Genomic DNA, 27,288 nt, shown 5'->3' on the forward strand with positions numbered 1-27,288 from the left:
CCCGGGCCCCCGCGGCGCTGCCTAGTCTGGCTCCGGCGCCGCCCGTCGTGGACGCGTCCTTGTCGCTGCTGCCACTACTCCACCCGCTCCTGCTCCTCCGCCGCGCCCGGGCCCCCTGCCCGCAGCCATGAGCGCTCTCCGCCCGGGTCGAGCCCGCTGCCCTCTAGATTAGTCTCTGCCGTCGACCCCGGACCCGCCTGCACCATGGAGTCGCCCGCCCCGAGCCAGCCTGCCGGCATACCCCAGTCCAAAGGTAGGAACGGCCAGTCGGGACCGCGGCTTGACCCCCGCGCCCAATCCGGGCCCAGGCTGCGAACTGCGACCTCTGTGTGATCCCACCCCAGCCGGTCCCGGAGCCAGGCAGCATCCCGGCCCACAACCCCTCCCTACTCGGATCTGGGTCGCAGCCTAGGACCTCACCTGGACCCCCGCTTTAGGACTGCACCCAGGCCTGAACTCAGACTAGAATCTCGTTCTGATCACCCCGCTCCAGGTCGAGAACCTCACTCTGACCTTGTCGTTTAGGCCTGAACTGCACCCTGGACAGGAACTCGCCCAATCTGGGCTCCTTAGCTGGACCCAGGTGGGATTCACTCTGATCCTGCACCCTTCCACTCCTGGGTCCCAGGGCTGTATCCAGGCTGGGATTTGACTGACTCCCCATTTGGACCCCAGCGGTGCTTCCCTGCCGGGGATCTCACTGTAACCTTCCGCCCCCTCCGTGGGTTGCCCTGGCTACACTCCAGCTCAGAACTCCCTGTCTTCTTCTCCCCAAACTCTCGCCATCCTTGTAGGCCCCACATTGCCCCATCCCTGGCCATCCCGCATCCTGTCCTGCAGCCCTGTCCCCTGGAAACCGTTCTTGATCTCCCACCCTACCCTAACACACAGCCCTCTCCATGGGCTCCTCCTTGTCAGGACTTGCATGCTTCTCTCTGCACTTGGGGAGCTCACCCTCCCTTGCGCCCCAGTGTCTCCAGAGTTGATTGCTACCAGGCCTGTCCTGGCTGTCTGTGGGTCCTGGGCCAGCTGCCAGTTCACGGTGCTAGCTGTGCAATGGGCTTGCTCTTGTGTTCTCCAAGTAGCCAGCCTTCCTGGAAATTTTTATGAGGTGGCGGCTGCGGTGGCAGCAGAATTTGTCATGCGGAGGGGGCGGGGGGATGAGACTTGGAGGGTGGAAGGGGGATTTTTTTTCAGGAAGAGGAAAGGATGTTTTTGGCATGTTGGTGTCTCAGCAGGCTGGGCTGTGTGAGAGACTTCCAAACCGGACATAGCTGTAATGAATAGGCTGCCTCACCCCAGCAGCAGGAGTGTAACTGGGCCTCAGTTTCCTTATCTGTAAAATGGGAGTAATTGCACCTACCTTCTTTGGACTCTGGAATATGATGTGAAATGGTGAATACTAGAGTTTTAAGCAAGCGTGGGTGATGAGATGAAGACCTCAGTATGGCGCCTCATGCATAGTAGATGCTTAGGAAGGGACTAAGCAGTGCAGTCCTGTTATCGTTACCTTTTTGTTTTTTAGTCTGGAAAGCGCTCAGCCTTGTGGAGTCAAGGCCTTGCCTCTGCTTGGGTTGCAGCTGCAGAGTTGGGGTGGTGGGGGGAGAAAGGTAACAGCTTGCACTTAGTGGGTCCCTAATTAGAGGTTGTCCCTGCCTCTTTTTCTCTGGAGGGGCCTGGACAGTGGGAGGGTACATGGGGTCCTGGGGAGGGGCTGTGGTGGCTGTGAGCCAGAGCCCAACCGCCGGTGGGCAGCGTAATTGCGTCTTACATAAGTGGGAGGTCGGATCCCTGACCATTGCCCAACAAATGGCACTGGAGATGGGGAGGTGACTGTGGAGGGACTTGTACTGCACAGACCTTGTCGAGCTTGGCAACCAGGAAACCATAAGCTTCTCTACTCTAGAGAACTGGGAAATCAGACACTTCTCTTCTCCAGCTCAGGGTCTAGGCTCGCCTTGGTTTGTAGTGGGACTTAGGGCAGATCCCTCAGTCTCTCTGGGACACTGTGTTTCCATGGGCGGAAGGAAGAGGTTGGAAGCAGTGTTTGTTGTTGAAGGCCCTTTCGTCAGTTCTTCCAAGTAGGTAATGCATCATCAATACAAAAGGTAAAGTTGCAGGGTTGAGAAGGGAGAGGGGGCATGGGTGTAAAGGGAAAAGCACTTTGGGGAGACACTGCTTGATCCCCCTTTGTGACTTGGATCCTGGCATTACCCTCCCTGAGCCTCTCTGCAGAGAAAGGAGCAGGTTGAATTTCCTGTTTGTGAGTACAGGGAACAGTTGATGCTGGGTGGGTTGGATGGAGGGTCAGGGGTCTCCCCAAGGCCCAGGGACCCTCTCAGCCTCTTTGGGGTCTGTGAAAGGATGTGGTAAGGGATCCACAATGCCCTCTCACCAAACATCGCAAAAGCTGCCGCTTATCAAGCTTTCCTTCATGTGCCATGACCTTTTTTATTTATCACAGCCCTATTTACAGACAAGGAAACTGAGACTCAGAGGAGGTCCGTGCTTTGCCTGAGGACACACCGCTGTGACAGATGGAGCTAGGGTGCCCCCCAGGACTGTGTGTCTCCAAAGGCCTCCCTAGTGCTCCGCTATTCCTGCGCCGGGTGCTTGAGCTCAGCTGTGGCGCACTCCCCCCACCCCATTACACCTGTGTCCGGTCACGGTCTCCTCCAGTCCATGCCCAACCTGGAGGACAGACTAAGCCAGAGGTGGTGCCTCTTGCATGCCCAGCCCTTTACAGTTGGCACATTTCATATTCACTGCAGTCCCACCCATTTGACTGATGGCAGAAACGGAAGTCAGACTTGGGGGGTGGCTGGACTGAGTCCACAGAACTAGATGCTCACCTGCGCCCTCCCCGTCCTGGGCACAGGGCCCCAGTGTGCTGGTCCTCTCTGGCTCCTCAGAGGAATTTGAACAAAGAAAGTCGTGCTTGGCACTTGACCTTAAGGGAACTTTACCTTTGAACTTCCTGCCTTGCAGTGGGTGCCCTGCCTCATCCTCCGTACCTCTGGCCAAGGGAGTTTTCCGTGAGTGCTGGAGGCCCCAGGCCCCGCAGCCCTGCTGGCTTTTCCTGGCCTTATTGCCCACGTGCCATCTTTGGCTGGGGTCAGAAGCCAAGGGCAGCTGGCACTGAGGCCAGTGGGCAGAGGCACGTTTGGTTAGCATGGTCTGGGTCTGCTGCTTCAAAGCACATTTGTCCTTGGGGGCGCCACACATGTCCTGTCACTGCCCCACTGCACCTGAGTGCTGCCCATGCGGGCACCTATGGTTGATCTTCGTGCTGCTCCCAGCTGCCCGATGGGACACTAAGGCTGCAAGAAGCACTGTCTGTGCTGGTCCTGCTGGCCATGGCCGATGCCCTGCCTTCATCCCCCCTCCCACAAGTCCTGTCCCTTCCCAGCTGTTGGAAAGACTGGAGGGTGCCACCTTGGGGACTTCCCCCACCCCTGGCATGACGCACAGGAAATTATCAGCCAGCCTGTGGCTCGGGGCCTGAAGGGATCAAAGTTCTCAGTTGTCTGTGTGGGGCGAGAGCCAGGACAGCAGGAGGCTTCCGGTGGGTGAGTCAGCCGGCACTGGGCGCTGAGTCACCCGCTGGGCATGCCAGCCGGCTGGCTGCTTAAAGGGGTGATGGCCTGCCGGCTGGTGGGTGAGAAGGGGCTGTGAGCCCCAGCCTCGCAGGTTGGCATCCGGCTCTGAGCTGGGCACTGGGGGTGACTGCCTTCCTGGACCTCGGACCAGGCTGGGACCCCCGGGCAGGCCCTCTTGGCCCCATGTCCGCCCCACCCAGGAACTTCCTCTGTTAGGCAACGGCCCTGCTTCCTCTTGCTCACAGAGCAGGAACAGTTGGTGGCGGCTGTTCACTGCTCTTGGCCCAGGGGCTCCTCAGGTTCAGACGCGCTGCTGGGGGCTCTGGAGACCGAGGGGCAGAGGTGGTACAGGGTTCGCCTGAGCTGGGAAGACGGGTAGGGAGAGGAGAAGACTGTAGTCAAATTCCAGCTCAGCCCCTTTTGCTGTGTGACGTGGGACAAGTCGTGCACGATACAATCACTGCACTCTGTCAATGATTTCAGTCCCCTGGGCATGGCCTACTTTTTGGATGAGGGGCCTTGGTTTCCTTACCTGCAGAATGGGGGTGGGGACCCCACCTGCCAGTCTTGCTGGCAGCCACAAGGATGAATGCAGATAAACTCATTCCACTGTTGCTAGGGGTCAGATACTGGGCACAGCAAGGTTGTCCCCTGCATACAAAGAGTCTGGCAGAACCTGAGCTTGCAGGGTGGATGGGCCAGCATTGGAATTCTCACTCGCTCCACTGCTTACCAACTTTCTCACATGCCCTCTCTGACCCTCAGTCTCCTCTTCTGTAAAGTGGGTGTAAACACCCCTCCCTTGCAGGGTGTTCGTAAAGATTGGAGATAGTGTTTGTCAAACGAATGACATCTGTTATTATTTTCTTACTGTTATGGTTATGGCCGTTGTTTATTGGAGGATGAATAAACTGGACCAGGACCTCTGATGATGGACTTGGAAGCTCTGTGACATGAGGATTCTCTGGTTGCAGGGTCCTCTAATGCCAGCCAGAATGTACCAGCCTCTTTCCCCACTGGTCTACAAGCTGGAGCTGGGGGCTCCCATTGCCTCTTGAGCCTTCCTGGGGAGGACCCATGGGGAACAGAGAGAGCTGGGTGCTACAGGTCTGCCTCCCCAAAGCATGGGGAGGTGTGGGATGGGGAATCAGGAGGATGGGAGCCTCTCGGGCCAGGACCTCAATTGGTAGAACTTCGTTAGTGTCAGGCGTGGTACTGGCTGCAGGAATACAGGGCTGAGAGAAGTGCCCTGACTCTCAGAGAGCTCCACCTGGGAAACAGGAGGCCTTGGGAATAGTGGTCCTGAGAGTAGAGACCCAAGGCCAGGTGTGCAGTGGACCGCAGGGTAGATCTGAGGGATGCCTTAGCAACCATGGGCAGATTCAGGAGGGGTGCCTTGTCACCATTTGGTCCCAGAGAAAGAACCCCGGGGAGCAGCATGGGGGATGCCACACTGAGCCCCATCCCAGACGGATAGGGTGATGAGATTGGCCTGCCGAGCTCCGGCAGGTCAGGTTTGTGCCTCTTGGCACTGCCCACATAAGTCAGGCTGGCTTGCCCAGCTACTTCTGTCGATGCCTCCACCAGCAGTGGCAGTGGCAACCTTGTAGGCCCCTCTGTAGCTCCCAGACACCAAGTTTGGGACTGAATCCGACTCCAGAGAGGGTGACGAGACTCACCCTGAAGCAGCTTTCGTCCCCCTCCCCCCAGTCCTGGCACAGGTCGCTGTCACCCCCCTCCTGCCCTGAGTGTCTCTTTCTGGGGCATCATGATTGGGCAGGCATTCCAGGGGCTGCCCTAGCTTCTCTCCCCTCTCCCGGCTGCTGCCCTGCCCCGACGGCTCCGTACCCACCCTCCTGCCCTGTCTGGGCTGGGCCTGGACCCGCTGTGTGGATCCCTCCTGGCCCAGCCCCCCAGCAAGTGGAGCCTTCTATTCTTTTTTAATTTTTTAATTGTAAATGTATCTCAGACACCAAAAGAATATATAGAATGCACCTCTATATTTTAAAGAATAAAAATACAATGAATCCTGTGTACCCAATACCCAGCTAAAGAACTTAAACATTATTATACCCCTGGAGTCCCCGCTGGAATTGCATCTTCCTAACAACTGTCCTGACTTTTTATAGTAATCATTTCTTTATTATTTGTCTATTTATTTTATTTAAATATTTCATTTTATTTTTAAATTCCTTTTTTGAGAATTTTTATGAGAGTTTATTTGAGCCAAAATGATGACATATGTCAGGGAGTAAGATCGCAAATGCTCCCTCATTGTTTTTTTAAATTGAACTCTAGCTTACATGTGGTATATTTAAGCTCACTGTCCTGCAGAATTCCCGGCCCAGTGTCTACACCATGGTCCATGGGGCTAGCACTGGTATGTGGTGGTGGGGAGGCTAGAGCCAGCCTGCTGGATTCAGGCCTGCCTCCTCCACTCATGAGCTGTGTGGCCTCAGTTTCCTCATCCGCATTATGGGGATGATACCAGAACTTAAATTGCAGGGTTGTTATGAGGATTCAATGGGTTAATATATGGAAGTGCTAAGTATGGGGGCTGGCTCAGAGTTTGTATATGTGAGTGTTTGCAGCTGTTGTTGTTGTTGCTTTAGGTGAATCTTAAATTGCTGGGCCCAAATTGTGCAGTGCTCGGCCTGTGCAGGTGTACTGACGGCCCTGACTTTCTGCATCCGCATCACTGTGCTAATGACTCCAGCTTCAAAGGTTTGTCCTAAGGATTGCATGAGCCAGTGGGTGTGGTGACAAGAGAGGGGCCTTGGAATTCAGTGCAGGTGTCTGGGCACAATTAGGAAGTAAATAGGGAGCTACGGAGCATTGTTGTACACCCAGTAAGTAGGTGCTTTGTTGGTGTTGGTGGTCAGTGGCTGCTGAGGCCTGGTCAGGAGGCCTGCCCAAGACTGCTCTGGGTGTAGGGGCTGGAGAATGTTCCCTGCCCTGTTTGTCCTTCTGTGTATCTGTGACTTGGCCTTCTGGTCAACCCCGGGCCCTCCTGCTACCGGCATAGCTTGCCCACCCCAGGTTGCTTGGGGCAGACCCTAGGATGGTGCCGTTGAACCCTTGATGGGTGGGTCTGGAGGACTTCCAGGTGGAAGGCGCTGGTTCTAGGCCCAGCTCTGCCCCAGCTCCCTTTGTGATCTCTTGAGTCTCACATGACCCAAGTTCTCATGTGACCCAAAGGAGTAAAAATACCCGCCTCTCAGGCCGCTGCTGAGGGTGAGAAGCAACGAGACCTGTCAAGTCCAGGGACACCATAGGTGCCCAATCAGTGCTGAATTTGAACCTGTGCTACATATTAGTGTTTTTACCACCAAGAATAAATTTTTAGGTATTTCTCCCCCATCGACCCCATGTATTGTCAGATTTTGCATTGATACTGATGATAATAAAAGCAAGAATAGCATTTTTAAAGAAAGGTGTTTCCACGAACATTTTCCCCTGAGCAGGAGCGTGGGCCCATCAGTGTTCCCCGGTGGCCTGGGGTGGCCTGGGTGATCTCACACTGGCCCCACATGGAGACCTCTGGGGACTCATCCCACGAGCCCGCCCACTAGGAGGGCCCGTTTCCCTGAGGCTCTGGGAAGGTTGCGGTCACTCAGGGAACAGCCTCTCCAGCCATAGCCTCTTGAAGCCTGGAACTTGGGTTCCACAGTCTGGGAACCCACCTGGCCCTTTGGGGGCTCACCCTGACATATGGGGGTTCACCCTGCTGACTGGGGGCTCATCCTGCCCGCTGGAGTCCCACCCTCCTGTCTGAGAATCCACCTCAGTAACTGGGGGCCTTTGGGCCAGGGTAGCTCTGACACACCCATTTTGTGCCAGGCATTTTATATGCAGGATCTCATTCAGCCTCTCATGGTTACACAGCAATGTGTGTGTTTCCATCGCGGAGTTTTACGAGTACACAGGCCTAGAGTAGGGGGCGTGACTTACCTGAGCTCACACACGTCTGTCCTGGGAGCTTGGCTTTGTCTTTCCAAGCCCTGGCCTGTGCTCATTCTCTCCTGGAGGTCAAGGCCACTGTTCAGAGAGAGGGTGTGGCTTGCCCACGGTCACGCAGTAGCTCGGGCATCCTGATGCCAAAGCCTGTCTGTCCTCACTTATTTTCTGTTGGCCTCTACCAGAGTGGCTTGGGGGATGCCTCAGTCAAGGCCGAGGTGAGAGGAGCCAGGATCTGGTGGCCCCATGAGAAACGCTGCCTAGGAGTTTGGGGCCTGAGTTTGAGTCTTGGCTGTGCTGTTGCCCTGGTGTGTGACCCTAGGCGAGTCCCAGGCCTCTGGCCCAGTATTTTCCCTCGACAGTGTCTGAGGCACCATCCAGTTCTGAGCAGGCTCTGCTGCTCGGAGCTCCTGGGAAGGACGACAGCGAGCCGGACTGCCCGCTGTAGATGGAGGGGGACACTGAGTCCCAGCCCCACAGCAGGACGTGGGGTTTAAATAGGGCTTTTCTTACTATTTTATTTAAATTACTTCCATTTCAGTAGCTGGCACTGCATGTGGTTGGGCATCTCAAAGTAACACAAAAAGGCAGTGTCTTGCTTCTCCTGGACTCTGCATGAAGAGACCGGCATTTTTTCTCTGTCACAAATTCTCCTCTCCTCCCCTTGCTCCTAATGTGCCTGAGACTTGACTCCGTGTCACCACTGAGAGAGTGCTTGCCCCGCCGTCCTGCTGAGGGGCCCACTGGACCCTCGCCACTCCAGGTGCCAGGCTCTTGATTTTATAAACCCTTGGCCTCAAGTGTCGTCGTCTGTAAAATGGAGATCCCTGTGTCCCTGCCTCTTGGGGCTGCTGAAGGGATCAAATGGCATGTGAGTCAATGTTTAGCACACGTCTGGCACACAGTAGGTGCTCACCAAATGTTGGTAGCTGTGTATTCTTTTTATCTTACCGGAGTTGTGTCTGTGGGATGAGTTCCTTGAGATGAGATTTCTGGGTCAGTGGGGCATTTGGATAGTACTGAGTCACCCTCCAGAGGGGGGCCCTGTGAACCCACACAGCCACCAGCACCAAGGGGGCAGCCCCGAGCTGCCCTCCGTGCTCCACTGGCTGACTGTAGCCTCTCCCCCTTCCCTCCCTTCCTCCTGGCCCAGCCGCCTATGCGTTCATCCCTTGTGCTTGGGCCGTCTTTGCTCCAGAGCTTTCCATGGCTGCCTCCTCATCACCAAGTCATCGCAGCTCAGGATGGGGCAATTTGCTAGCCCACCTCTCAGAGGTTCTGGAGATGTCCCAGTGCCCTGCTCCCTTTCTCTTCAGAGCACTTAGCATTCTGTGTAAACGTTACACACAGACTTTGTTGGTTCATTGTTTTGTGGCCAGCTGTTTTTGGGGGGGCTGGATTTATTCTTGGTTGTGGGGGCTGGGTGTGCATTGTGGATTGTGGAGTGGCATCTCTGGCCTCTACCCACTGGATGCCAGTAGCACCCCCCCAAGTTGTGACAGTCAGAATGTCCTCAGACATTATCACATGTCCGTGGTTGGAGCATAGTCTGAGGCGTGCAGGGCCCTGTCTGCTCATTGCAGAACGGGTGGCTGCCGCAAGGTGGGCAGGCACGGAATCCTCCCCACGTGCTGTGCAGATAAGAGAGGCTTGAGAGGTGGAGGGGCAAGGAGGGGGTGCCAAGGGCCTTGGAGCCCAGGGATTGGCCAGCACACAGCTGGGAGAAGAGAGGGCAGTGCCAAGGAGTTGAGCGCTCCCCCGGGCCAGCCGATTGTTCACTTGTGGGCTAGGGTACAGATGGTGCCTGTGGTAGGTGCCAAGTGTGGCACATAGAGGCACTCAGTAAACAAGGGAGCCCTTCCCCTCTTCCAGGACCTCTGGGAAAGGGCGCCCCATGCCTGGGGAAGATAGGTCTGTCCTTGCTTCCCGCCAATGCTTCATTGCAGCGGCCCCTGAAATCTCCAAAGGGAACTCTGAGAGGAGAGACCGTGGGTCAGGGACTCGAGCCTCAGACACATGTGAGCCTGATTGCCTGTCCTCACTGCTCCTGTTTAATGGCTCTGAGCCTCAGTGGTCCTCTCTGTGAACTGGGTGCTCTGAGCACCTCACGCCGGTGGGGCTAGTGAGCAGAGACAATGAATGTCAAATGCTGGGTACAGGCTTTGGCTTTTCAAAGCCAGTAAACATTAGCTATCCAGGTGAGTCTATTGCCTACCTAAAAGCCTGCCCCTCCCCTTCTTGGGGCCTCAGTTTACACACCTGTGCAGTGGGAGTGGGTTGGCCTAGTTGATCTCTCTCTAAGGACCGCCACAGGATAGAGGTGACCAGATTAGTGGGGCAGGGGCTGTGAAGGGGCGCGAGGAACCTCTGGACACCTGGCCTCCCACATCTCCATGGCAGTATGTGCTTCTGTATCTGATGGGCACAGACACTCCAGGCCCAGAACTTCTCCGGTGGAATCAGAAACCCGGAGAAACACTCTCAATACTCAAAAGTGGGGGTGAGAATAATAAACTGGGGGTATTGCTTTCGTTATTGGAAACTATGGGATAGGACTGAATGCAACGAGGAGTGGGGGGCTCTCTTTGTGAGTGTAGGGCCTGCAGGGTCCGTGGAGAGGGGTCGTCCCACTCCTGCCCGCCCCCCCCCACGATGGACCTGAGAGAGAGTGGCACAGACCAGTCTACTGAGAATCCCCCCGAGGCCCTCGGGCGGGGATAGCAGCAGGGGTTAGGGAGGTCCCCTCTTTGGCTTTCTGTTGATGTCTGGTCATTGGAGCCAGATAGGCCTGTCTTCTGTCTGCTTCCTACCAGACACTCACTGTGTGACCTCCATCAAGTCTGTCCTCTCTGAGCCCCTTGGTACAACAGACACGAGAAAACACTTCCCTCATGGTGCTGCTGAGACTATTAACAGAATGGCCATCTGCGGCTGAGCGCCTGGCGTTATCTTGGGTACTTTGGGTTTCCGGGTGGCTAAGTCTAATCTTCCATGTGTCAGGCACTGGTAAGGCATGACACTGATAACCTCATTGGATGTTCCTGATAACCCTGGGAGGTTGGTTCCTTATCCCATTTCACAGTTGAGGCCATGATGCCCAGAGTGGTTAAGTCACTTGCCCGAGGCAACACAGCTAGGAAGTGGCTGAGATGTAATTTGAACTCAGGATTCGTGGCTCCAATCAGTGTTCATAAGCATTTGCCAGCTGCCTCTCAAATAGTAACTACAGAATGGTGACTTGTGAGAAGTGACAGGAGAAAAGCCAGCTGGACACGAGCAGAGCTGGTAAGAAGGGTGCTTAGCTGGAGAAATCAGGACAACCTCAGGTGAAAGGTGAGAATCATATAGCAGCTGGGACAAAGTTGCAAGGAAGAGCATTCTAGGCAGAGGGAACAGAACATGCAAAAGCCCTGAGGTGGGAAAGAAGGTGGCTTATTCAAAGAACGGTGAGTGGAGGAGATGAAGGCAGGGCCGACGCCGTGGTGGGACTTGTGTCCAAGGCTAGGACACTTCTCTTTACTGTCTGTGTATCTCAGGTCAGTGGCTAAATGCCTTGTTCCCTGCCTGTGGTACTGCTGGGAGGCTTGTGCAGGCCAAGGACACACAGATGCCTGGCACTGTGCCCTCCTGCGCTGGGGGCCCTGCAAGCCTAGGCTGGCAGGCTTGTTGTGATTTGCCAGTGGTGGCCTGTGAACCTGTTTGTTGTGGTGACGGTCGCCACAATGAGCCTGCACCTGGGCAGCCCTGGGCTGCCTGGCCATCTGGGCCCAGTGCTGACGTCTGTGGCACACAGTAGCAGCTGGCGGCCTGCGACCTGTTTCTGGGCTGTCTCTATGGTGGCCACACCCACTCTCTCCCACAGCTGGCACGGCTGCTCCACAGAGCCATGTCCCTCCAGACGTAGGCCTGGTGACCTTGACAGGCAGATGGGCGAGAAGGCCAGGACCACTCTCCCCCCCACCCACCCAGCCCATGTGCTCTCAGCAGCCTGTGGGACCCACCTTCACTGAGTGCCTCATGGCTCTTCACATCGTCCTCACCCACCTGGCCCCGCCACAGGTGTGGAAGCTCCCTTGACATATTGGGAAACTGAGGCTTGGTGAAGGGGAGCATATCTGATGACATTCTCAAATCCCAGGGCAGGAGACGTGTGTGCAGGCTAGAGGGGGGAAGGTGCGGGGCCAAGAGCAGTGTGGGAGGGCTGTGGCTGTGAGCCCCAGCAGAACCCCAAGGGCTGTTAACTTTTAACCTAAGATAGTTTACTTTCTAGTCAACAAAAGTATCAAGTCAGGAATAAAAGGTAGCTATAATTCTTACTACTTAGGATGAAATTTTCACCTGTGTGGAGAGGCTAACAGTAACCATGGCGACCATTTCTACTGTTATAGGACCACCTACTGTGTGCCCGGCTCTGTGCTGAGTGCCTCGCGGATGAGACCTCGCCTTGTTGGGCAGGTGCACATTTCTCCAAGCAACTGTTTTGGAGATTTGGAACCTGAAGTGCAGAGAGGAGGGTGCTGTGCTAGGTCTCAGTCAGGTTGCGAAGCTGGACTTCCTCAGGCTGCCCCATGCCAAATGCAGGGTTGGCAACACCGGCCTGACCAGTGGCCTCCTCCCCAGGGCCTGTGTCCCTACCCCAGAGGTCAGTGTTGAACTAGTCTGACCCAAGGGCAGCACAGAACTGGCCTCGGGAATTGATGGCCCTGATGCCTTGGATTTTCTGTTTTCTTCTTACTGTGTAGAATGTGCTGCCCGGGAGGCCCCTGGGGTCAGCATGAGATACCGCAGTGCTTCCCATTGGGGAGTGTAGAAGGCCTGTCCCTCTGGCCACAAGGAGAAGCTCCCTGCAGGAGGGGCGCTGTGAGCCGCTGGCCTGGCCCACCTGCCTCCCGGGCCAGAATGTTAACTCGCTGTGCGGCTGCTTCGCCTCTGAGCCTCAGTTTCCCCAAGTAAAGTCAAGTGAAGATCTTCTCCCTTAGGTTGTGGAGCATCTGGAATAGTTGGAAAGGGCCACGCGTGTGACCTGCAGGCTGCTGCTTTGATGGATGAAGGCTTGGGAGTGAGACCCTCCCAGACCCTGACAACCAGCCACATAAGTAGGGTGAAGACACCTCAAATGCAAGGCTGGGATTAGGTGACTGGTCTATCCTGGTGCCAGGGAAGCCAATGGCGGGTGCCCAGTGAGTACAGCTGCTGCTGCTGCTGCTGCTATTAGTACTATTTGTGGAAACTGTTGTTTCCTGCAGCCTCTGGGTCAGGCCCTGGACAGGTGCCGTAGCTGTGATGCAGGCCAAGTGCTGTTCTAAGTGCTTTATTCAGTAACTCTACCAAACAGGTGGTGTTTTTATCCCCGTTGCGTGGATGAGGATACTGAGGCTCAGAGAGGCGTGGGGAGTTATCTGAGGTTACCCAGTCTGTATGGGGCAAAGGCAGGATTTGAACTTGGGGCAGAGAGCCCATGCTTTTGGCCTGACATCTGGGGGGTCCCTGGGGTGGCTTCTGTGGAGAGGCTGCAGGTGTCTGCTGAGCTCTGCCCACCCACGTCATTGCAGATACTGGGACCCATCCCCACTGGGCTGCTCTGTTTCCTGGAGGTTCATCTGCTCCAAGGACAGCTGGACCTGGGCTTCGTCTTCCCAGTGGCAGTTACAACCCCATCCCATCCCTTGACAGTGGTGTCAGGCAGCCTGGCTGCTGGGCCTGAGAGTGTGGGGCCCCCATGCCAGCTTCACAGATGACGCACTGAGGCCACATGCTGGGGCCTAGAAGAGGCTGGATTTGAACCTGATTCAGAGGTGGCTTTGGGGCTGGGGTTTCCCAGTGCTTCCTGCCCACCCATGGCAGGTGGCGGCAGAGCCTCGGGGGGTTCTTAGTTCCCTGGTGGCCAGAGTGCATTATCAGTAGCAGTGTTGGGTGGGCTGGGAGGGCGGAGCGGGTGGCAGTACAGACTCTCCTGCTGGAGCAGGAAGGTGGGAGGCACCGTTTCTGCTGTGGGTGGTTTGGGGAGTCATGGTTGAGTCACAGCACTGCCACTCACATACTCAGTGACCTGGGCAAGTCACTTCCCTTCTTTGGAAAATGGAGCCCCTCATCTGGATGCTTGGGAGCAGGGGCTACAGACTCAAGCCCGCCTCCCTCCTCACCGATGGCTCCCTGATATAGTCGAACCTTCGTTCCCACCTGTGAGGTGATGCTGCGCCTTCTTCAAAGGGTGGCCCCCGTGAAAGCTCCCTTTGCTGTGTCCAGCGCTCCACAATGCCGAGTCTTACTTAGCACCGGCCGCGGGCTGGCGCCCGGCCACACGTAGCTGGGTTGAGAGGCATGGAGCTCAGCCACAATGGGGCTCTGAGAGGCCAAGTCCCTCACGCATCCCAGGGGAGGGCGAGGGAGGCCCCTACCTTGGGACTCAAGCCAGCCCTGCGACCTGAAAGGGGAGCCGGCTTCCTGAAATGTCCTTGGAGGGAGCAGCAAAGGCAAGAACTAGGGAAGTGGAAGAGACATGAGCACCCCAGGGGTTTCAGGCAGGGGTTCCCCAGCCTGCGTAACCTTCAAGCCTCCCAGCCACCCCTGAGGGGGGCGTTTGTGTTCTAAAGTGAGCGCCGGGAAAATCAAGGGTCAGAGAAGGCGTGGGCTGCAGAGCTGGGACCTGAAAGGAGCTTTGCTGCCTCAGATGCCCCCGCAAGGCTAGCACCACACTGGGGGAAGGCATCTGCCAGAACAAAGCACCAGCGACTGGAGGAGCTTCATAGAAACTTACTGTCTCACAAACACCGCGCTGTCTCTCCCTGTTAGGAAAATCCAAGAAGAAGAAGGATTTACGGATCTCCTGCATGTCCAAGCCGCCCGTGCCCAACCCCACGTGAGTCTGCCTCAGTTTCTCCCCTGGCTCAGCCTAGAGAGGCTTCCTGGAGGGGAGCAAGCAGCAGGAAGTGTGTCCCAGGCAGTGTCTCCTGTGAGCCGGGTGTAGGGTGGCCGTAGGGGCTCAGGCATTGTGCATTTGCTCTGTGCCCCTTCTTGCCCCATCTCAGAGATGGGAAAGACAGGCATCTTGTGCCTGGCGCAGCAGACGCTCAGTGCCTTGGGTGAGGTGCCTTGAGGAGTGCCGCCTCTCAGGGATGGGACTTGCTTCTGGTCCCTGTGCCGGCCTGATTTGCTCCTCTCGGGCAGGGTGTGGTTCTCTCTGAGGCTCACAGGGTTGCTTTCTCCCTGCAGCCCTCCCCGGAACCTGGACTCCCGGACCTTCATCACCATTGGAGACAGGGTATGTGCTGGCTGCAGCCTGGGGCATGGCCTTCACGTTTCCGAGCCTTGGTGTCTTCATCTGACAGTAGGCCAAGCTGACCCCGTAGGGCCACTGGGAGGTAGCTGTGGGTGTCGAACAGAGCTGGGCTTTGGAGAGGAGCCTTGCTCCCCAGATGCTGGCTGTGTAACCCTGGGCCTCCCATCTAGAATGGGGACAGTGGCCTGCCTCATGGGTCCCTGGTGAGTTTCCTGACTTCAGAGTTTGACCACCTGTGCCCATATCAGCCATGGGAACAGTGTGTGGAACATGCAGACTCCTGGCCTACCCTTTGGGCCAACGCCTGGGAACCTGTGTTCCATACGTACCTCCCGGCTCCGCTCGCCCCCTGCTGTGTGGCTCCTTAACTACAGCCTACAGATAATTTGGGCAGCGGGGACTGAGAATCCTGGCTCAGGGACCGCATTTAACTCACTGGACATGCTGAGGGGCTTCAGGCAGAGATCTCACTCTGGAGGCCTCTCCTTGGCTGACAGCCCCTCTCATGCTTAGTTTTCCTCCCCGACACGTATCACTGTTTGATGTCCAGCTCGCGTATTCCTTTTTGTCTGCCTCCTGAAATAGAAGGCAAGAGAGAAAGTAGGTAGGCCAAGGTCACACTGCTCACTGTGAGGGCAAGGCCTTTGTCTTGTTCTCTCTGTGTCCCCAGTGCCTAAACAGGGACTTGTACAAAGTAGGTGCTCAGTAAGTGAATGATTCAGTTTCCCCATCTCAGTCGGGGTGGGGGGCAAGAGGAAGAGGCATCCATCTCTTGAGCTCCCTGTGCCTGCTGGGACATCTTATTTATACCTCACAACAGCCCTTGGATATTGGTGCCTGTTTTATAAACGGTAAGGTGAGGCTCAGAGAGGTTAAGTGACTTGTCTCAGGTCACACATCAGGATTTAATGTTGGTGCAGGATTTGAGCCCATATCTGACTAACTGGCCATCTTCTCTTTCCACTGCCCCAGCTATCTCCACTGAGGTGTTAGGGCTACCTCCTGACCTTTGGCCACCAACCCTCTCCCTTTTCTGTCCCCCAAGAACTTTGAGGTAGAGGCTGATGACCTAGTGACCATCTCGGAGCTGGGGCGTGGAGCCTATGGGGTGGTGGAGAAGGTGCGGCATGCCCAGAGTGGCACCATCATGGCTGTTAAGGTAAGCAGGGTCCCACCCTGACAGGGATCCCTGGGCCAGGGGATACCTGGGAGGCAGCCTGGAGGAGGTGTGGGGTCTGTGCCTGCCTGTGAGTCCCCTCAGAGCTCCCGGCCCTGCTCGCCCCCTGCTGTGTGGCTCCTTAACTACAGCCTCTCACCTGCAGCGGATCCGGGCCACCGTGAACTCGCAGGAGCAGAAGCGTCTGCTCATGGACTTGGATGTCAACATGCGCACAGTCGACTGCTTCTACACCGTCACCTTCTATGGGGCCCTCTTCAGAGAGGTGCGGCTTTAGAGGGAGGGTGGGAGGTGGGTACTGGGCTAGGGGCTGGGACTCAAGCTGCCCTGACCCCACCTTCAGTCTGCACACCTGCCCTCGTCCATCTAGCCTGCAGCCTGCTCTGGCTCCTTCCGGGCCCCCAGGAGACATTTGCTAAGTGCCCTTCTGTGCCAGGTGCTGGGCACAGGAATGAAACAGGCCCTGCCCACTTGTGAAACAATAAAGCAGGGCTCTTGAATGCTCAGGCCCAGGAGCCAGACTGCCTGGCTCCTTAGCTTCCTGCCTCAGTTTCCTCATCTATGAAATGAGGCCAGTAATTGTACCCACCTCAGAAGGTTGTCATGAAGGTGAAATGATATGCCTAGGGGCTGGCACTCAGTGAGTGTTCCACCAAGTTGTGTGACCACCTGCCTTACTAGTGACCTGGCTAGCAGGTTGGGGCTCTGAGCAGGTGCAGCCGTGGAGGTGTGTGAGGGTTTGATTCTGGGTCTATGGAAGAACCAGATGACTGGCTGGGAGAGAATTCAGTGATACCAAGGGGGTGTGGCCTGAGGGTGCACGGATGGGCTTCCGCTGGAAGGCGTAAAGGGCTGGTGTGGGGTGTGAATGGACACCAGGAGCCTGGGTTAGATGTGCTGGGTTTGCGATGGTGATTTGCCACCTACAGTTCAGGGGCGAGGTCAGGGCTGCCCCTGCCTGGCCTCATTCTGAGCACCTGCTGGGTCCCTGAGCTTGCTGGTGTGACAGACCCACCAGTGGGTCAGTGCCTCATCATCCACTTGTCTGATTGGCTAAGCACCCACTGCATGCCAGGTTCACGCCATCTGTCCCCTTGCCACTGGGGGCACAGGCCCACACCCAAGCCTTGCCGCATGCTGAGTCAGAGCTAGCTGGGAGGCCCATGGGCCTGTGGATACCCCAAGGAGATGCTGCACCAAGCTTTCCCAGAAAGCTGTCCTGAAGGCCACCCAGGAACTTGCTGGGGGCCTGGACGGGGTAGGCAAGGCATTGCAGGTAGAGGAAGGAACCGTCCATTAAGGTCGGAGCAGGGATGAGCCACGTGTGTTGGGGCCATCAGGGTTGAAGCTGGAGGAGGCTGCAGAGCTGGGTCATGGAGCCGAGCTGCAGCCGGATCCCTAAAGTCCCCATTGGAGGAACACAACCAGGTGTTTTAATCACTTCTCCCTGGAAATTGCCATAGAATTAGGGATCAGATAGGGGCAACCAGAGACGACAGAGCTGGCGGAGGCTAGTGTGTGGCCCTAGCAGTGTAGGCAAGCCTGGAAGGTGGAGAAGTGGGCAGGTCGAGAGATTTTGGGAGGCAGGATGGGAGGAGCTGGGAGCTCAGTAAATCTCTGTGGGTTGAAGAATGAGCAGATGTGCCCGCCGGAGGCCTGGCTGGCGCTGGCACCAGGGCAGGCTGCCCAGGCACAGGTGCTGCCTCAGGCGGGCATGGGCTGACCTCTGGGCATCCACCCACAGGGAGATGTGTGGATCTGCATGGAGCTTATGGACACATCCCTGGACAAGTTCTACCGGAAGGTGCTTGAGAAGAACATGACAATTCCGGAGGACATTCTGGGGGAGATTGCTGTGTCTGTAAGTGGCCTGCATGGGGTCGGGAGTTCCAGGTACATAGCCAGCGGCCTCAGCAGGCACCACGCCCAGTCTGATGGTAGTATCTTGGGCAGAACCGGGCCCCAGTATGGCCCTAAACCTGGGCTCCTGTCCCCTCCCAGGGCTCAACTTCTTTACCCCGTACCAGAGCCTTCTTGCTGAGGAGACATCGGAGTCAGGGGCCCCTGGAACCACACTGATTTGGCAGCTCTTGGGTCTCTAGGCTTTTGTGTGCAACACCTGAGATTCCTAGACCACTTTTAAAAAGGGAGTTTTACAACTTCCTCATGCTGAAAGGTCCCTGAGGGAACTCAAAGAGGTACAAGCTAAGTTGGAAAGGTTAGCATCCAAAATGTTTGCCTTTTGAGTTTGAACATCGCTAGAGGGCAGCAGCCCTGGGTTCAAGCATCCCAGCAGCCAAACCAAATGTATACACCGGTGGTCCTCAATCCTGACTGCATCTGGGACCATGTCAAACATACCCATGCATAGGTATTGAGTCAGAATCTCGGGGGTAATTGCCCAGGCTCTCCCACCATGTCTTCCTGAGGGGAACAGCTCAAGCATGTTGTCCGCTGTCTCTGCTGACAAGGGGAGAGGAGCCACGCAGGTTGCAGAAGGGCTGGGTTTTACCCAAGAGCCTGGTAGGGGGTGGTGATGGTGCCCTGGGGGGTCACAGGCCAGGGACTCTGCAGGGGTCTCCGGTACATCATTTCCATGGTAGTGGCTTGGGCGCAAGACCCTGGCTCACTCAGGTGAGCAGGAGGCCAGGTGTGTCAGCACCAAGGTTGCCAGGCCACTGGGGAGAGTGTTGGGATTCGGGCAGGAGCCTGGGTTAATGGGGGGCTGGGTATGTAAGTGGAAGAGGGAGACAGATGGACACAGACGGCTGTGTGGGGGGAGGGGGTCTTATTGCTCTATCATTGTTGATGTGACCGGAAGTAACCTCAATTCTGTTTTCTCTGCTCCCCCCGGTCCTACACGCCAGATCGTGAGGGCGCTGGAGCACCTGCACAGCAAGCTGTCCGTGATCCACAGAGGTCAGTGCCCGGCCCCAACCATGAGGGCAAGGCCCACAGTCTGCTCACACGCGTGGGTTTGCTCTGTCCTGTGAGGCAGGTGGACCTCTCCCCTTTTACAAGATGACTCGGCTGAGGCTCAGAGGGGGGATAGGCAGGGATTTGCCTGCTGGGGTCAGGTGAGCCTGCTTCCCAATTTAGGCCACTTTCTACTTCGCCAAGCCATTTTCCTTGGCCTGCACCCCAGAACCAGTCCTACCCCCCAGCCACCTCCCCTTAGGATTGCTGGTACTTGGAGTAAGGACTGGATGGACTCTTGCCCTGGGAAGACTGACTCATTTTGTTTGGATGTATCATTTACATATTGGGAAACGCAAAGATCTGTAGTTACTATTTGGTGAATCTGTTCAGAGTTTATACCCATGTAACTCCTGCTCCTGGCAAGATGCAGTATGTTTCCATTCCCCACCTCACCTCAGGAAGTTTTCCTGGCCCTTCCTGGCCGGTCCCTGACCCCACATTCCCTCACGTTCCTTGTCTGATTTTTCCCACCATAGATTGCTTTTTCTTGTTCTTGAACTTCCTAGAAATGGACTCACACGCATGTTCCCTCTGTCTGGCCTCTTTTACTTGGCCTAGTGTTTCTGATCCACCCAGGTTGTGTATGTTGTAGTTTCTTCTTTTTCATTACTAGTGGTTGTCTTACCCCAACGTATTGCTTTTTCACAACGTTAATTAAATTAAGCCCCCTTTGGCCGCTCAGTGGCCATGCCATCCCCCAGCTCTCCACTGTTGGCAGTTCAGCATGGAACCGAACCTGTCAGTCCTTTTTCTGTGCATTTCTGTCCTTATGCACGTCCCCATGGAAAGCACATGGCATGTGTGTGTTGTGTGTGTGCGTTTGCTGGAAGATTCCCTGCTATGTGTCCTGCAGCCTGCTCTGTGTGACCTGGAGTCGTGCGGTGGGCTCCACGTTTCCTGCAGACGCACCTCCTGTGTTTTAGCTGCTGCCCTGTGCTTCCTGGCTGAATCTGCCGACTTCTCGGCGTGTACACTTGGGTGGTTTTCGGGCCTCACCCTGTCAGTGATCCCCTGCCCCTGCCCCAGAGCAAGAGGTCATACTGGGAAGTGGGAGTCGAGTCCTGGCCGTGAGGTCCCTCGGGACCTCTTGTCCAAAGTGCTGATGATGGCGCCAAGACGCCATCCTGCGAAGCAGCTGAACCCCAACTCCCTTCCCCACTGGTGGCTGGGGCATGTCCTCACTGTACTGCCACCTCTTGGAGCCTCGGTCCCTCATCTGTTCCCTGGGCACTTGCGGTATAGGAGGAGCCTGCTGCCCTCCAGCCAGGGCTCCCAGAGCTGAAAAGGGGTGTTCTGTCTCTGGCAGATGTGAAGCCATCTAATGTCCTCATCAACAAGGAGGGCCATGTGAAGATGTGTGACTTCGGGATCAGCGGCTATTTGGTGGATTCTGTGGCCAAGACGATGGATGCCGGCTGCAAGCCGTACATGGCCGTGAGTGGTCCCCTGCCACCCCAGGGCCTCGGTCTCGGCTGAGGGTCAGGAGAGGATGTGCTGAGAAATGACTATCAGGTCATGTCCTCTGTCCATCAGGGACGGGGCCTCCCCAAGACCCTGCATTTCCTGCCACAGAGGGGCCCCCTGCCACCTGGGCTGCCCAAGTAGCCCCTCTTACCCATTATTAACTGTGTCCTGAAGTATTCATTTGGATAAGTTTCATGGACACCCATGCGGAGGCGACTTGTGGGTTCTGTGCAGGTCCCGCCCAGTCCCTGGTGTCCTGTAGGTACTTTTCCCACCCACCCCCACCCCCCCGCCAGATTTGGCCTTCACTACGTGACCCTGGCCCTCGCTGGCCTGTTTCCTCATCTGTCCCATAAGAAGGTGGGATAGAATGAGCACTGACCCTGCAGTTTCAGGTCGGGGAGGCAAGACCTAGGTGAGGGGGCTTGGGTAGCCCCTGGTCTGGCCCCTCCCCATAGGGTGTGTTCACGCCTCACTGGTCTCTCTTACAGCCTGAGAGAATCAACCCGGAGCTGAACCAGAAGGGCTACAATGTCAAGTCCGACGTCTGGAGCCTGGGCATCACCATGGTACTGCCTGGGGCCTGGTACCGCCTGGCTAGTCGGGTGGGGTATCCAGTCAGTGAGCTTTTGGGAGCCTATCAAATAGTTCAGGCCCTAGAAGAAAGTGTTGGTTTCACAATCTGAGAAGAAAATGTGCCATCCCCAATTACAGTATATCGAAGGTATGTCACACTGCATGTGACAGTAAGCCCTTCCCTAGTGTGAGGGCTGCTGTGCCCTTCATGAAAGTTCTCAACAGCTTAGGATTCCTTGTCTGTTGGACTTTCCCCAGAGCTCATTGTGCTTAAGGGACCTCATGGCCAGGACTCGACTCCCACTTCCCAGCCAACCCCAAATTAAGTGAGGCTCTGGTATAAAAATAACTTTAAAAGGAAAATGGTAAAAATCTTTAAAAATCGTTTTTACTGATGTTGAAGTTATTATCATTGTAATCTTTGTCGTCACTGTATCACTAACTTTAGAAGCTGTGTCTCTTTACAGTGACTGGGAAAGGGTCACAATCATTTTGTCAGTGACATGGAACTGGGTGATACCTTCAATTTTCCTTAATACTGCTGACACATCACTTTCCAATTCAAATTTTTTTGTTTTTGAAGCAGAAAGGAATATTCTCAGTCGAAAGGTAGATACTATACCTGCAGATAGAAGTTTTCCAACTCCTCAGTTAAGAAATAAGAAGACCAAGTTCTTGCTATATTTACAGGTGACAGACAACTGGTTGGATGTTAGAGACCCCACTCATAAACACCTCACACACACACTCATCCCTGCTTGCTTCCCTCCTCTGACCCTCCCTTCCTTGCACCTCACCGTACATCATTATTGCGGACCCACCACAAGTTGTCACCACCTGTTGTCTCTGGTGCAACTTGGAAAAGTGTGTGCTAGGTATATATTTCAGTTACCAAATGCTGCAGAACAATCCACTTCTGGACCTAGTGACTCGAACCAACAACTGTTCATTTCTCATGTTTCTGCAGTCTGGGCTGGACTCAGCTGGGCGGGTCTTCTACTCCACCTGGCTCTGGCCGGGGTCAGGGGTGGGGTCACAGCTGAAGTCAGGGCTGGCCTGGGCTGGAAGATTCAAGAAGCCTTTACAAACGGGCTTGCACACGGCTTCCTTAGGGCTGGCTGCTCGCTGGGCGTCATAGCAGGCGGGGAGGGAAGTTGAAGTCTTTCATGGTGAGTGGCTTCCATCACGAGGGAAGTGCTATTAAGTGCTAGGCTGGGGACTGGCACAGCATCACTCTGCCTCATTGTGTGGGTCAAAACAAGTCACAAGCCAGCCAGGTTCAAGGGGAAATAGACTCCACCTCTGGATGGGGGCATTGGTGAGTGCACGCAGAGAGGAGAAGCCGTGGTGGCCATGTAGGAGACTCGCTGCCATCACACAACAGACCCGGTTCCCCCCACAAGTTACAAAGTAACAGAGACACAATATAAAAATACAGAGGATAAAAATACAAAAGGGACAAAAATCGCCCTGGTTGTTCCACTCCAGATACACAGCCCCTTCTCCCATGTCAACTGCCAACACTCTGCATTTCCTTCTAGGTGTTTTGCCTCTGTAAATATATATACATATCTAGTTTATACATAAATACCATATGTATATATATATAGTTTTTATTTTGCTGTTTTCACTTAGTCTCACATCATTCATATTTCTCTGGATTGCTATAAACCCTGATAGCCCTCTCTTCCAAAGACTTTACAACTATCTGCCACTATTTAGTCAGCCAGTCTCCTAATTCGGGACATTTCACGTGCTCCTTTTTTATCCCTTTGCATTTAAAATCGCTGGTCATCCTGGGTAAGCAACTGGTGAAACATTGCGTGCCAGGCTCGCCCCTGTGGGTGGTCGCCCTCCTGTCCTGGCTGAACCCACCCTGGGTAGCTCTCTGCGGTCACTTGACCACAGCCACGGAACATAAAGGGCATTTACCAGAATAGACAGGGAATAATATTTGAGAAGGCTTTCAGCCATAATGAGTGTCGACCGAGTGCTGATCATGTGAACTCTTGTCTGTGGTGTCAGAGGACACACCTCACAGTCACCGCAGGCTGGTCCTTGGCGCTGGGTGTTTAGATTGCTTCTCAGTATTTACTGTTACAAATAACCACCTCGTGCAACTCTGTGCCTCGAGGCTGTTTTTATTTTGTTATCCATTTTTTGAGCTCTTTAGAAAAAATTACCAGGAAATGGATTACCACGTCGAGGGTTTGGCCATGTTTCCATTTTCCTGATTATAAACTCTGGTAGGCCTCTGGGTCCTTCTCTGCCAGCCCATACAGGATCCTCACTTCTGCTTGTTGGAATCAGAGAAAATTCTAGGAAAGAGCAGACTGAGCTTGTCCTGTGAAAATACACACGCAGAATCACACCCAGTGCGCATGCTCCATCTGTGTGGTGTGTTTATATCTTGGCTGAAAGGGGCCTTTAGCCTAATGCAAAGGCTTTTTTTAGCACGATAATTAGTGATCTGTTCAGGCACCAGTTGCCAACATGAAGCATTTGTTTGAGCTGAGGTATTGTCTGTTCATTATGGTCATTATGCCCTGTCAGTGAGAAGCCTCTGTGCTGTTTCAGACAGGGCCCTGTCTGTTTTTTTTTCATTTCGGCCGTCAAAATCGGAACTCTGATTTTGTCGTAAGCGAGCCAGTTTTTTCCATAAATGACTTCCAGCCCACTGCAGGCAAGGCACAGGGCTAGGTGCCTGGCATGGGTGCAAAGGCTGGTGGCCCCAATGTTGCCTGCATGGTGGCCACGTGTCCAGGGGTCACGGAGAAACAGTGATGGGGCAGAGGAGAAGGCTTCTTGGAGAGGAGACGTCAGAGATGGGCCTTACAGGATGCCGGTGGGTGGGCAGTGGGGCTATGGATGAGAAAGGGCTGCAAACTTCAATTCCTGAGGGGGCCTGGAACGTGCTGTTGCAGAGTGAAGGTGCCGATCACATGTGGGCCTCACGGTGCAACATTCCTCTACAGCCTTGGGGGAAAGACGGGCAGATGGACATCATTTCATTTCCTGTTTGCCTCGTCTGTAATAACAGCCACCCAAATCAATGGCAGCAGAGACTAAGACATCATGGAGACATTAGGGAGGGGAGTGGCCTGTAGTGAGTGAACAGTGAAGCTGTTACCTGTCCGAGTTCCTCTGCTGACTGGTACCTTGTGGGAAGGTGGCCCAGGGCTGCCAGCTCCTCTTAATTTTTTCCACATTAGCTGGAACCTGGGTTTTTATGTAAAATTTTCGGAATTCAGATTGTTTGAAAATCCGAGGTTGATAAAACCAGTCACAACCCAGGACAGGATCTGCTCTATGAGCTATAGTCTGCTGACTGGGTCAGAGCAGCCAACTGCTGTGTCCACCTAGCTTTCATCTTTGGTTTGATGTCACATGTCAACTCCCCAACCTGCCTCTCAGCCCAGCTCCAAATACTGAGCCAGGACAGGTAGGTTCTGAAACTGCCCTGCTTCTGGGTGCAGTGTGGATACATCTGATTCAGTGCTACTGTCCCCACTGCAGATCGAGATGGCCATTCTACGGTTTCCTTATGAGTCCTGGGGGACCCCGTTCCAGCAGCTGAAGCAGGTGGTGGAGGAGCCGTCCCCCCAGCTCCCAGCTGACCGTTTCTCCCCTGAGTTTGTGGACTTCACTGCACAGTGGTGAGTCTCCAGCCCTGCGCTGGCCAGATCCCAGCTCCTCCTAGGGCCCAGTCCCCTTCTCTTTTAGCAAATAACCCCCAAACAATATAACATCAAAATATATAAGGCAGAAATAGAGCACAAGGAAAATAGGGCAAATTATGGTCCTTATGGGGATTTTAATACAGTCCTAGATGTGGAGAGACCAGGTAGACCAAAAAAGAAAACAAAAAGCTTGTAGGATTTGAATTGCATAAAGAAAGTTGCTTTTATTGATGTTTAGAACTTTGTACCAAATTAAAGAATGCCTGTGGGAGCCTTATAAAAATTGTGTTTGAGGTTACATAGGAAATGGAAAAAGGAAAAAGGCAAAGTCATACAGGCCACATTCCCTGCCCATAATGAAATAAAACAAGAAGTGCAAAACTAAAGAGAAAAAAGCTACATGGAAATTCAAAGTAAATTCTTCTGACTCACTCTTGGGTTATGAAAGAGATTTGACAAAATTACAAGATATTCAGAAGTGAAAGACAGAACATAAAATGTCAACATCTGTGGGTTGTGGGTAAAGAGATACTCAGAGGAAAAATTGTAGCCTTTATTTTATTAGGGAATAAAAAGACTGAAAACAAATGAGCCTTGCAAACAGTTGGGGCCTTTCCTCTCCCAGGACCTGTGATAGGAATTTCCCCTCCTGATTAAGGGCACCAGCATGCGATTGTGAATGGTAACATTTCCGTATCATTTTATTATTAGGGTTATTGGAAATTTCCTAGATTGTTGTAGAGACAAGAAGGCTATCACCCCAAGAGGCAGAGAACTTGGTCCAAGTCTATAGTTCGCATCCGCAGATCCCACCCCGCCCTTGGGAACTCCCCAGAACAGTCCCAGCACTTCTTTCCTTGAGCCCCAGGAACACACATGTCCCCTTGCAGTGCTGTCAGAGTTAAGCCCAGCTGGCTTGGTCAGCCTGGAGGAGCTGGACTTGCCTCCTCTGTGCCAGCCTGACCCCAGCATGCCCTGTTCTCTCCTAGCCTGAGGAAGAACCCTGCGGAGCGCATGAGCTACTTGGAGCTGATGGTGAGTGTGGGTGGGAGCAGCACTGGGCAGGCTCTTTGGGGAGAGGGCTGCATCCGCGAACACAGCTCCTCTGGCTTGCTCCTGCATTCATTCATTCAGGTACTCCGTCACTCATTTGCTCACGCCTACGCTGGCTGCCTCCTTCCTCCTCCATGCCAGGCCCTGTGGAGGGGCATACAGGCAGTGCTGTGACAGATGGTGCAGAGGGATTGGGTGGGGTCGGCTGGTTGACCATTTTATCCAAAGGCATCAGGGGAGCCTTCACAGAGGAGATGTGATTTGAACTGGGCTTGGAAGGATGACTAAAGATTTATCCACTGATGGAGAGGGCGTTCCAAGTGGAATGCCCATCATGGGGAGAGGCCTGCAATGTGGGGAAAAGAGAGTTTAGTGTGGCTGGAGGACACCTACAGGAGGTCTGAAGAGGAAGCCATCAATGTCTCTGACAAGGAGGGCCTCCTGGGGGCGGAGGTCCTAGAGGAATGAGTAGGAGTTTGCCAGGCAGAAGGAGCACATGGGCTGGGTGGGACTGGTTTTGGGGGTGGGGGCACCTCCACCTTATGCCTTCTCCTGTTTCCCACCAGGAGCACCCTTTCTTCACATTGCACAAAACAAAGAAGACAGACATCACTGCTTTTGTGAAGGAGATCCTGGGAGAGGACTCATAGGGGGCAGGGCTTTGGACCCCACTCTAGCCCTCCAGCACCCCTCTGCTAGGGCAGTGCTTGCCCACACCCATAAGCTACTGCCACACTGGCCTTGGGCATTCCAGGAGGAATTGAAGGGGCTGCTCCCAAATGCCAAAGAACCAGACTGTCGGGGCCCCCTGCCAGGCCCACTTGGGGCCCACCAGTGCCTCTGTCATGCTACTCCAAGGACCCCAAGTCTCCATCCCTGGAGGCCCTGGACTTGGAGGGGCCCGGATGCCCCTGCCAGATGCTGCTGCCCCTCACAGAGAAGGCAGCTGGTGCCTATGCATAGGCCACTGCCTTGGCCCAGCCCTGGATGCCACCCAAGTTGTATATTTTTTTATCTCTCAACTGAATGGACTTTGCACACTTTGATCCAGGGTGGCTACACCTCTGTCCTGGCATCAGTAGGGGGGACACAGGGATGAGCCACATGAATCCCCCTGAGCCTACTATGAGGGAGATGCCAGAGCCATCCCGGCCTTCAGCCAGGCAAACGGCCTCTAAGGGGCACCAAAGATACCTAGCCTCTGCCTGCCACTTCTAGGGGTAGTGGTTCACTTTTTTAAAAAAATGTTTTTCCTCTTCTTTTTTTTTTGTTTCTTTTGCTTTGTGGGTTTGGCTGGTTTTTCTTGCATGGTTTGGAGCTGGTAACTTTTCTGCCGCCCCCTAGGGGACCAGCTGGCTGAGACCCACCCTCTCTGCTCAGGCTGGGGTCTCGGAGGATGGGCCCAAGGTCTCTCCTTGGAGAGGTGCTCTTCTTGCGAACCAGCTTGATAGGGGCTATGGATTTGCTTTTGGTGTTGTTTAAAAAAAAAAAAAAAAAAGAAAATATATTTTTTTGAAGAAAGGA

The 27,288-nt window shown here is 54.6% G+C and overlaps 1 protein-coding gene across 1 annotated transcript; it reads left to right on the forward strand.

The window, feature by feature from the left end:
- MAP2K3 (mitogen-activated protein kinase kinase 3) lies at positions 1 to 27,288 on the forward strand. Its single transcript, XM_019715980.2, has 12 exons — positions 1 to 253; positions 14,349 to 14,415; positions 14,769 to 14,817; positions 15,881 to 15,994; positions 16,158 to 16,277; positions 17,757 to 17,873; positions 18,880 to 18,931; positions 20,298 to 20,425; positions 20,947 to 21,024; positions 24,548 to 24,687; positions 25,701 to 25,746; positions 26,331 to 27,288. The coding sequence occupies exons 1-12, from the start codon at positions 205 to 207 to the stop codon at positions 26,412 to 26,414; spliced, it is 1,044 nt and encodes a 347-aa protein (XP_019571539.2). The 5' UTR covers positions 1 to 204; the 3' UTR covers positions 26,415 to 27,288.

The sequence above is a fragment of the Rhinolophus sinicus genome, linkage group LG15 (genome assembly GCF_036562045.2).
Source record: "Rhinolophus sinicus isolate RSC01 linkage group LG15, ASM3656204v1, whole genome shotgun sequence".
Lineage (NCBI taxonomy): Eukaryota > Metazoa > Chordata > Mammalia > Chiroptera > Rhinolophidae > Rhinolophus > Rhinolophus sinicus.

Excerpts from the sequence above, each read along its gene's own strand:
- MAP2K3 (XM_019715980.2), top strand. The coding sequence starts at position 205 with ATGGAGTCGCCCGCCCCGAGCCAGCCTGCCGGCATACCCCAGTCCAAA. Across the intron at positions 14,818-15,880 it reads TCATCACCATTGGAGACAGG|AACTTTGAGGTAGAGGCTGA; the intron begins GTATGTGCTGGC and ends CTGTCCCCCAAG. Across the intron at positions 15,995-16,157 it reads GCACCATCATGGCTGTTAAG|CGGATCCGGGCCACCGTGAA; the intron begins GTAAGCAGGGTC and ends TCTCACCTGCAG.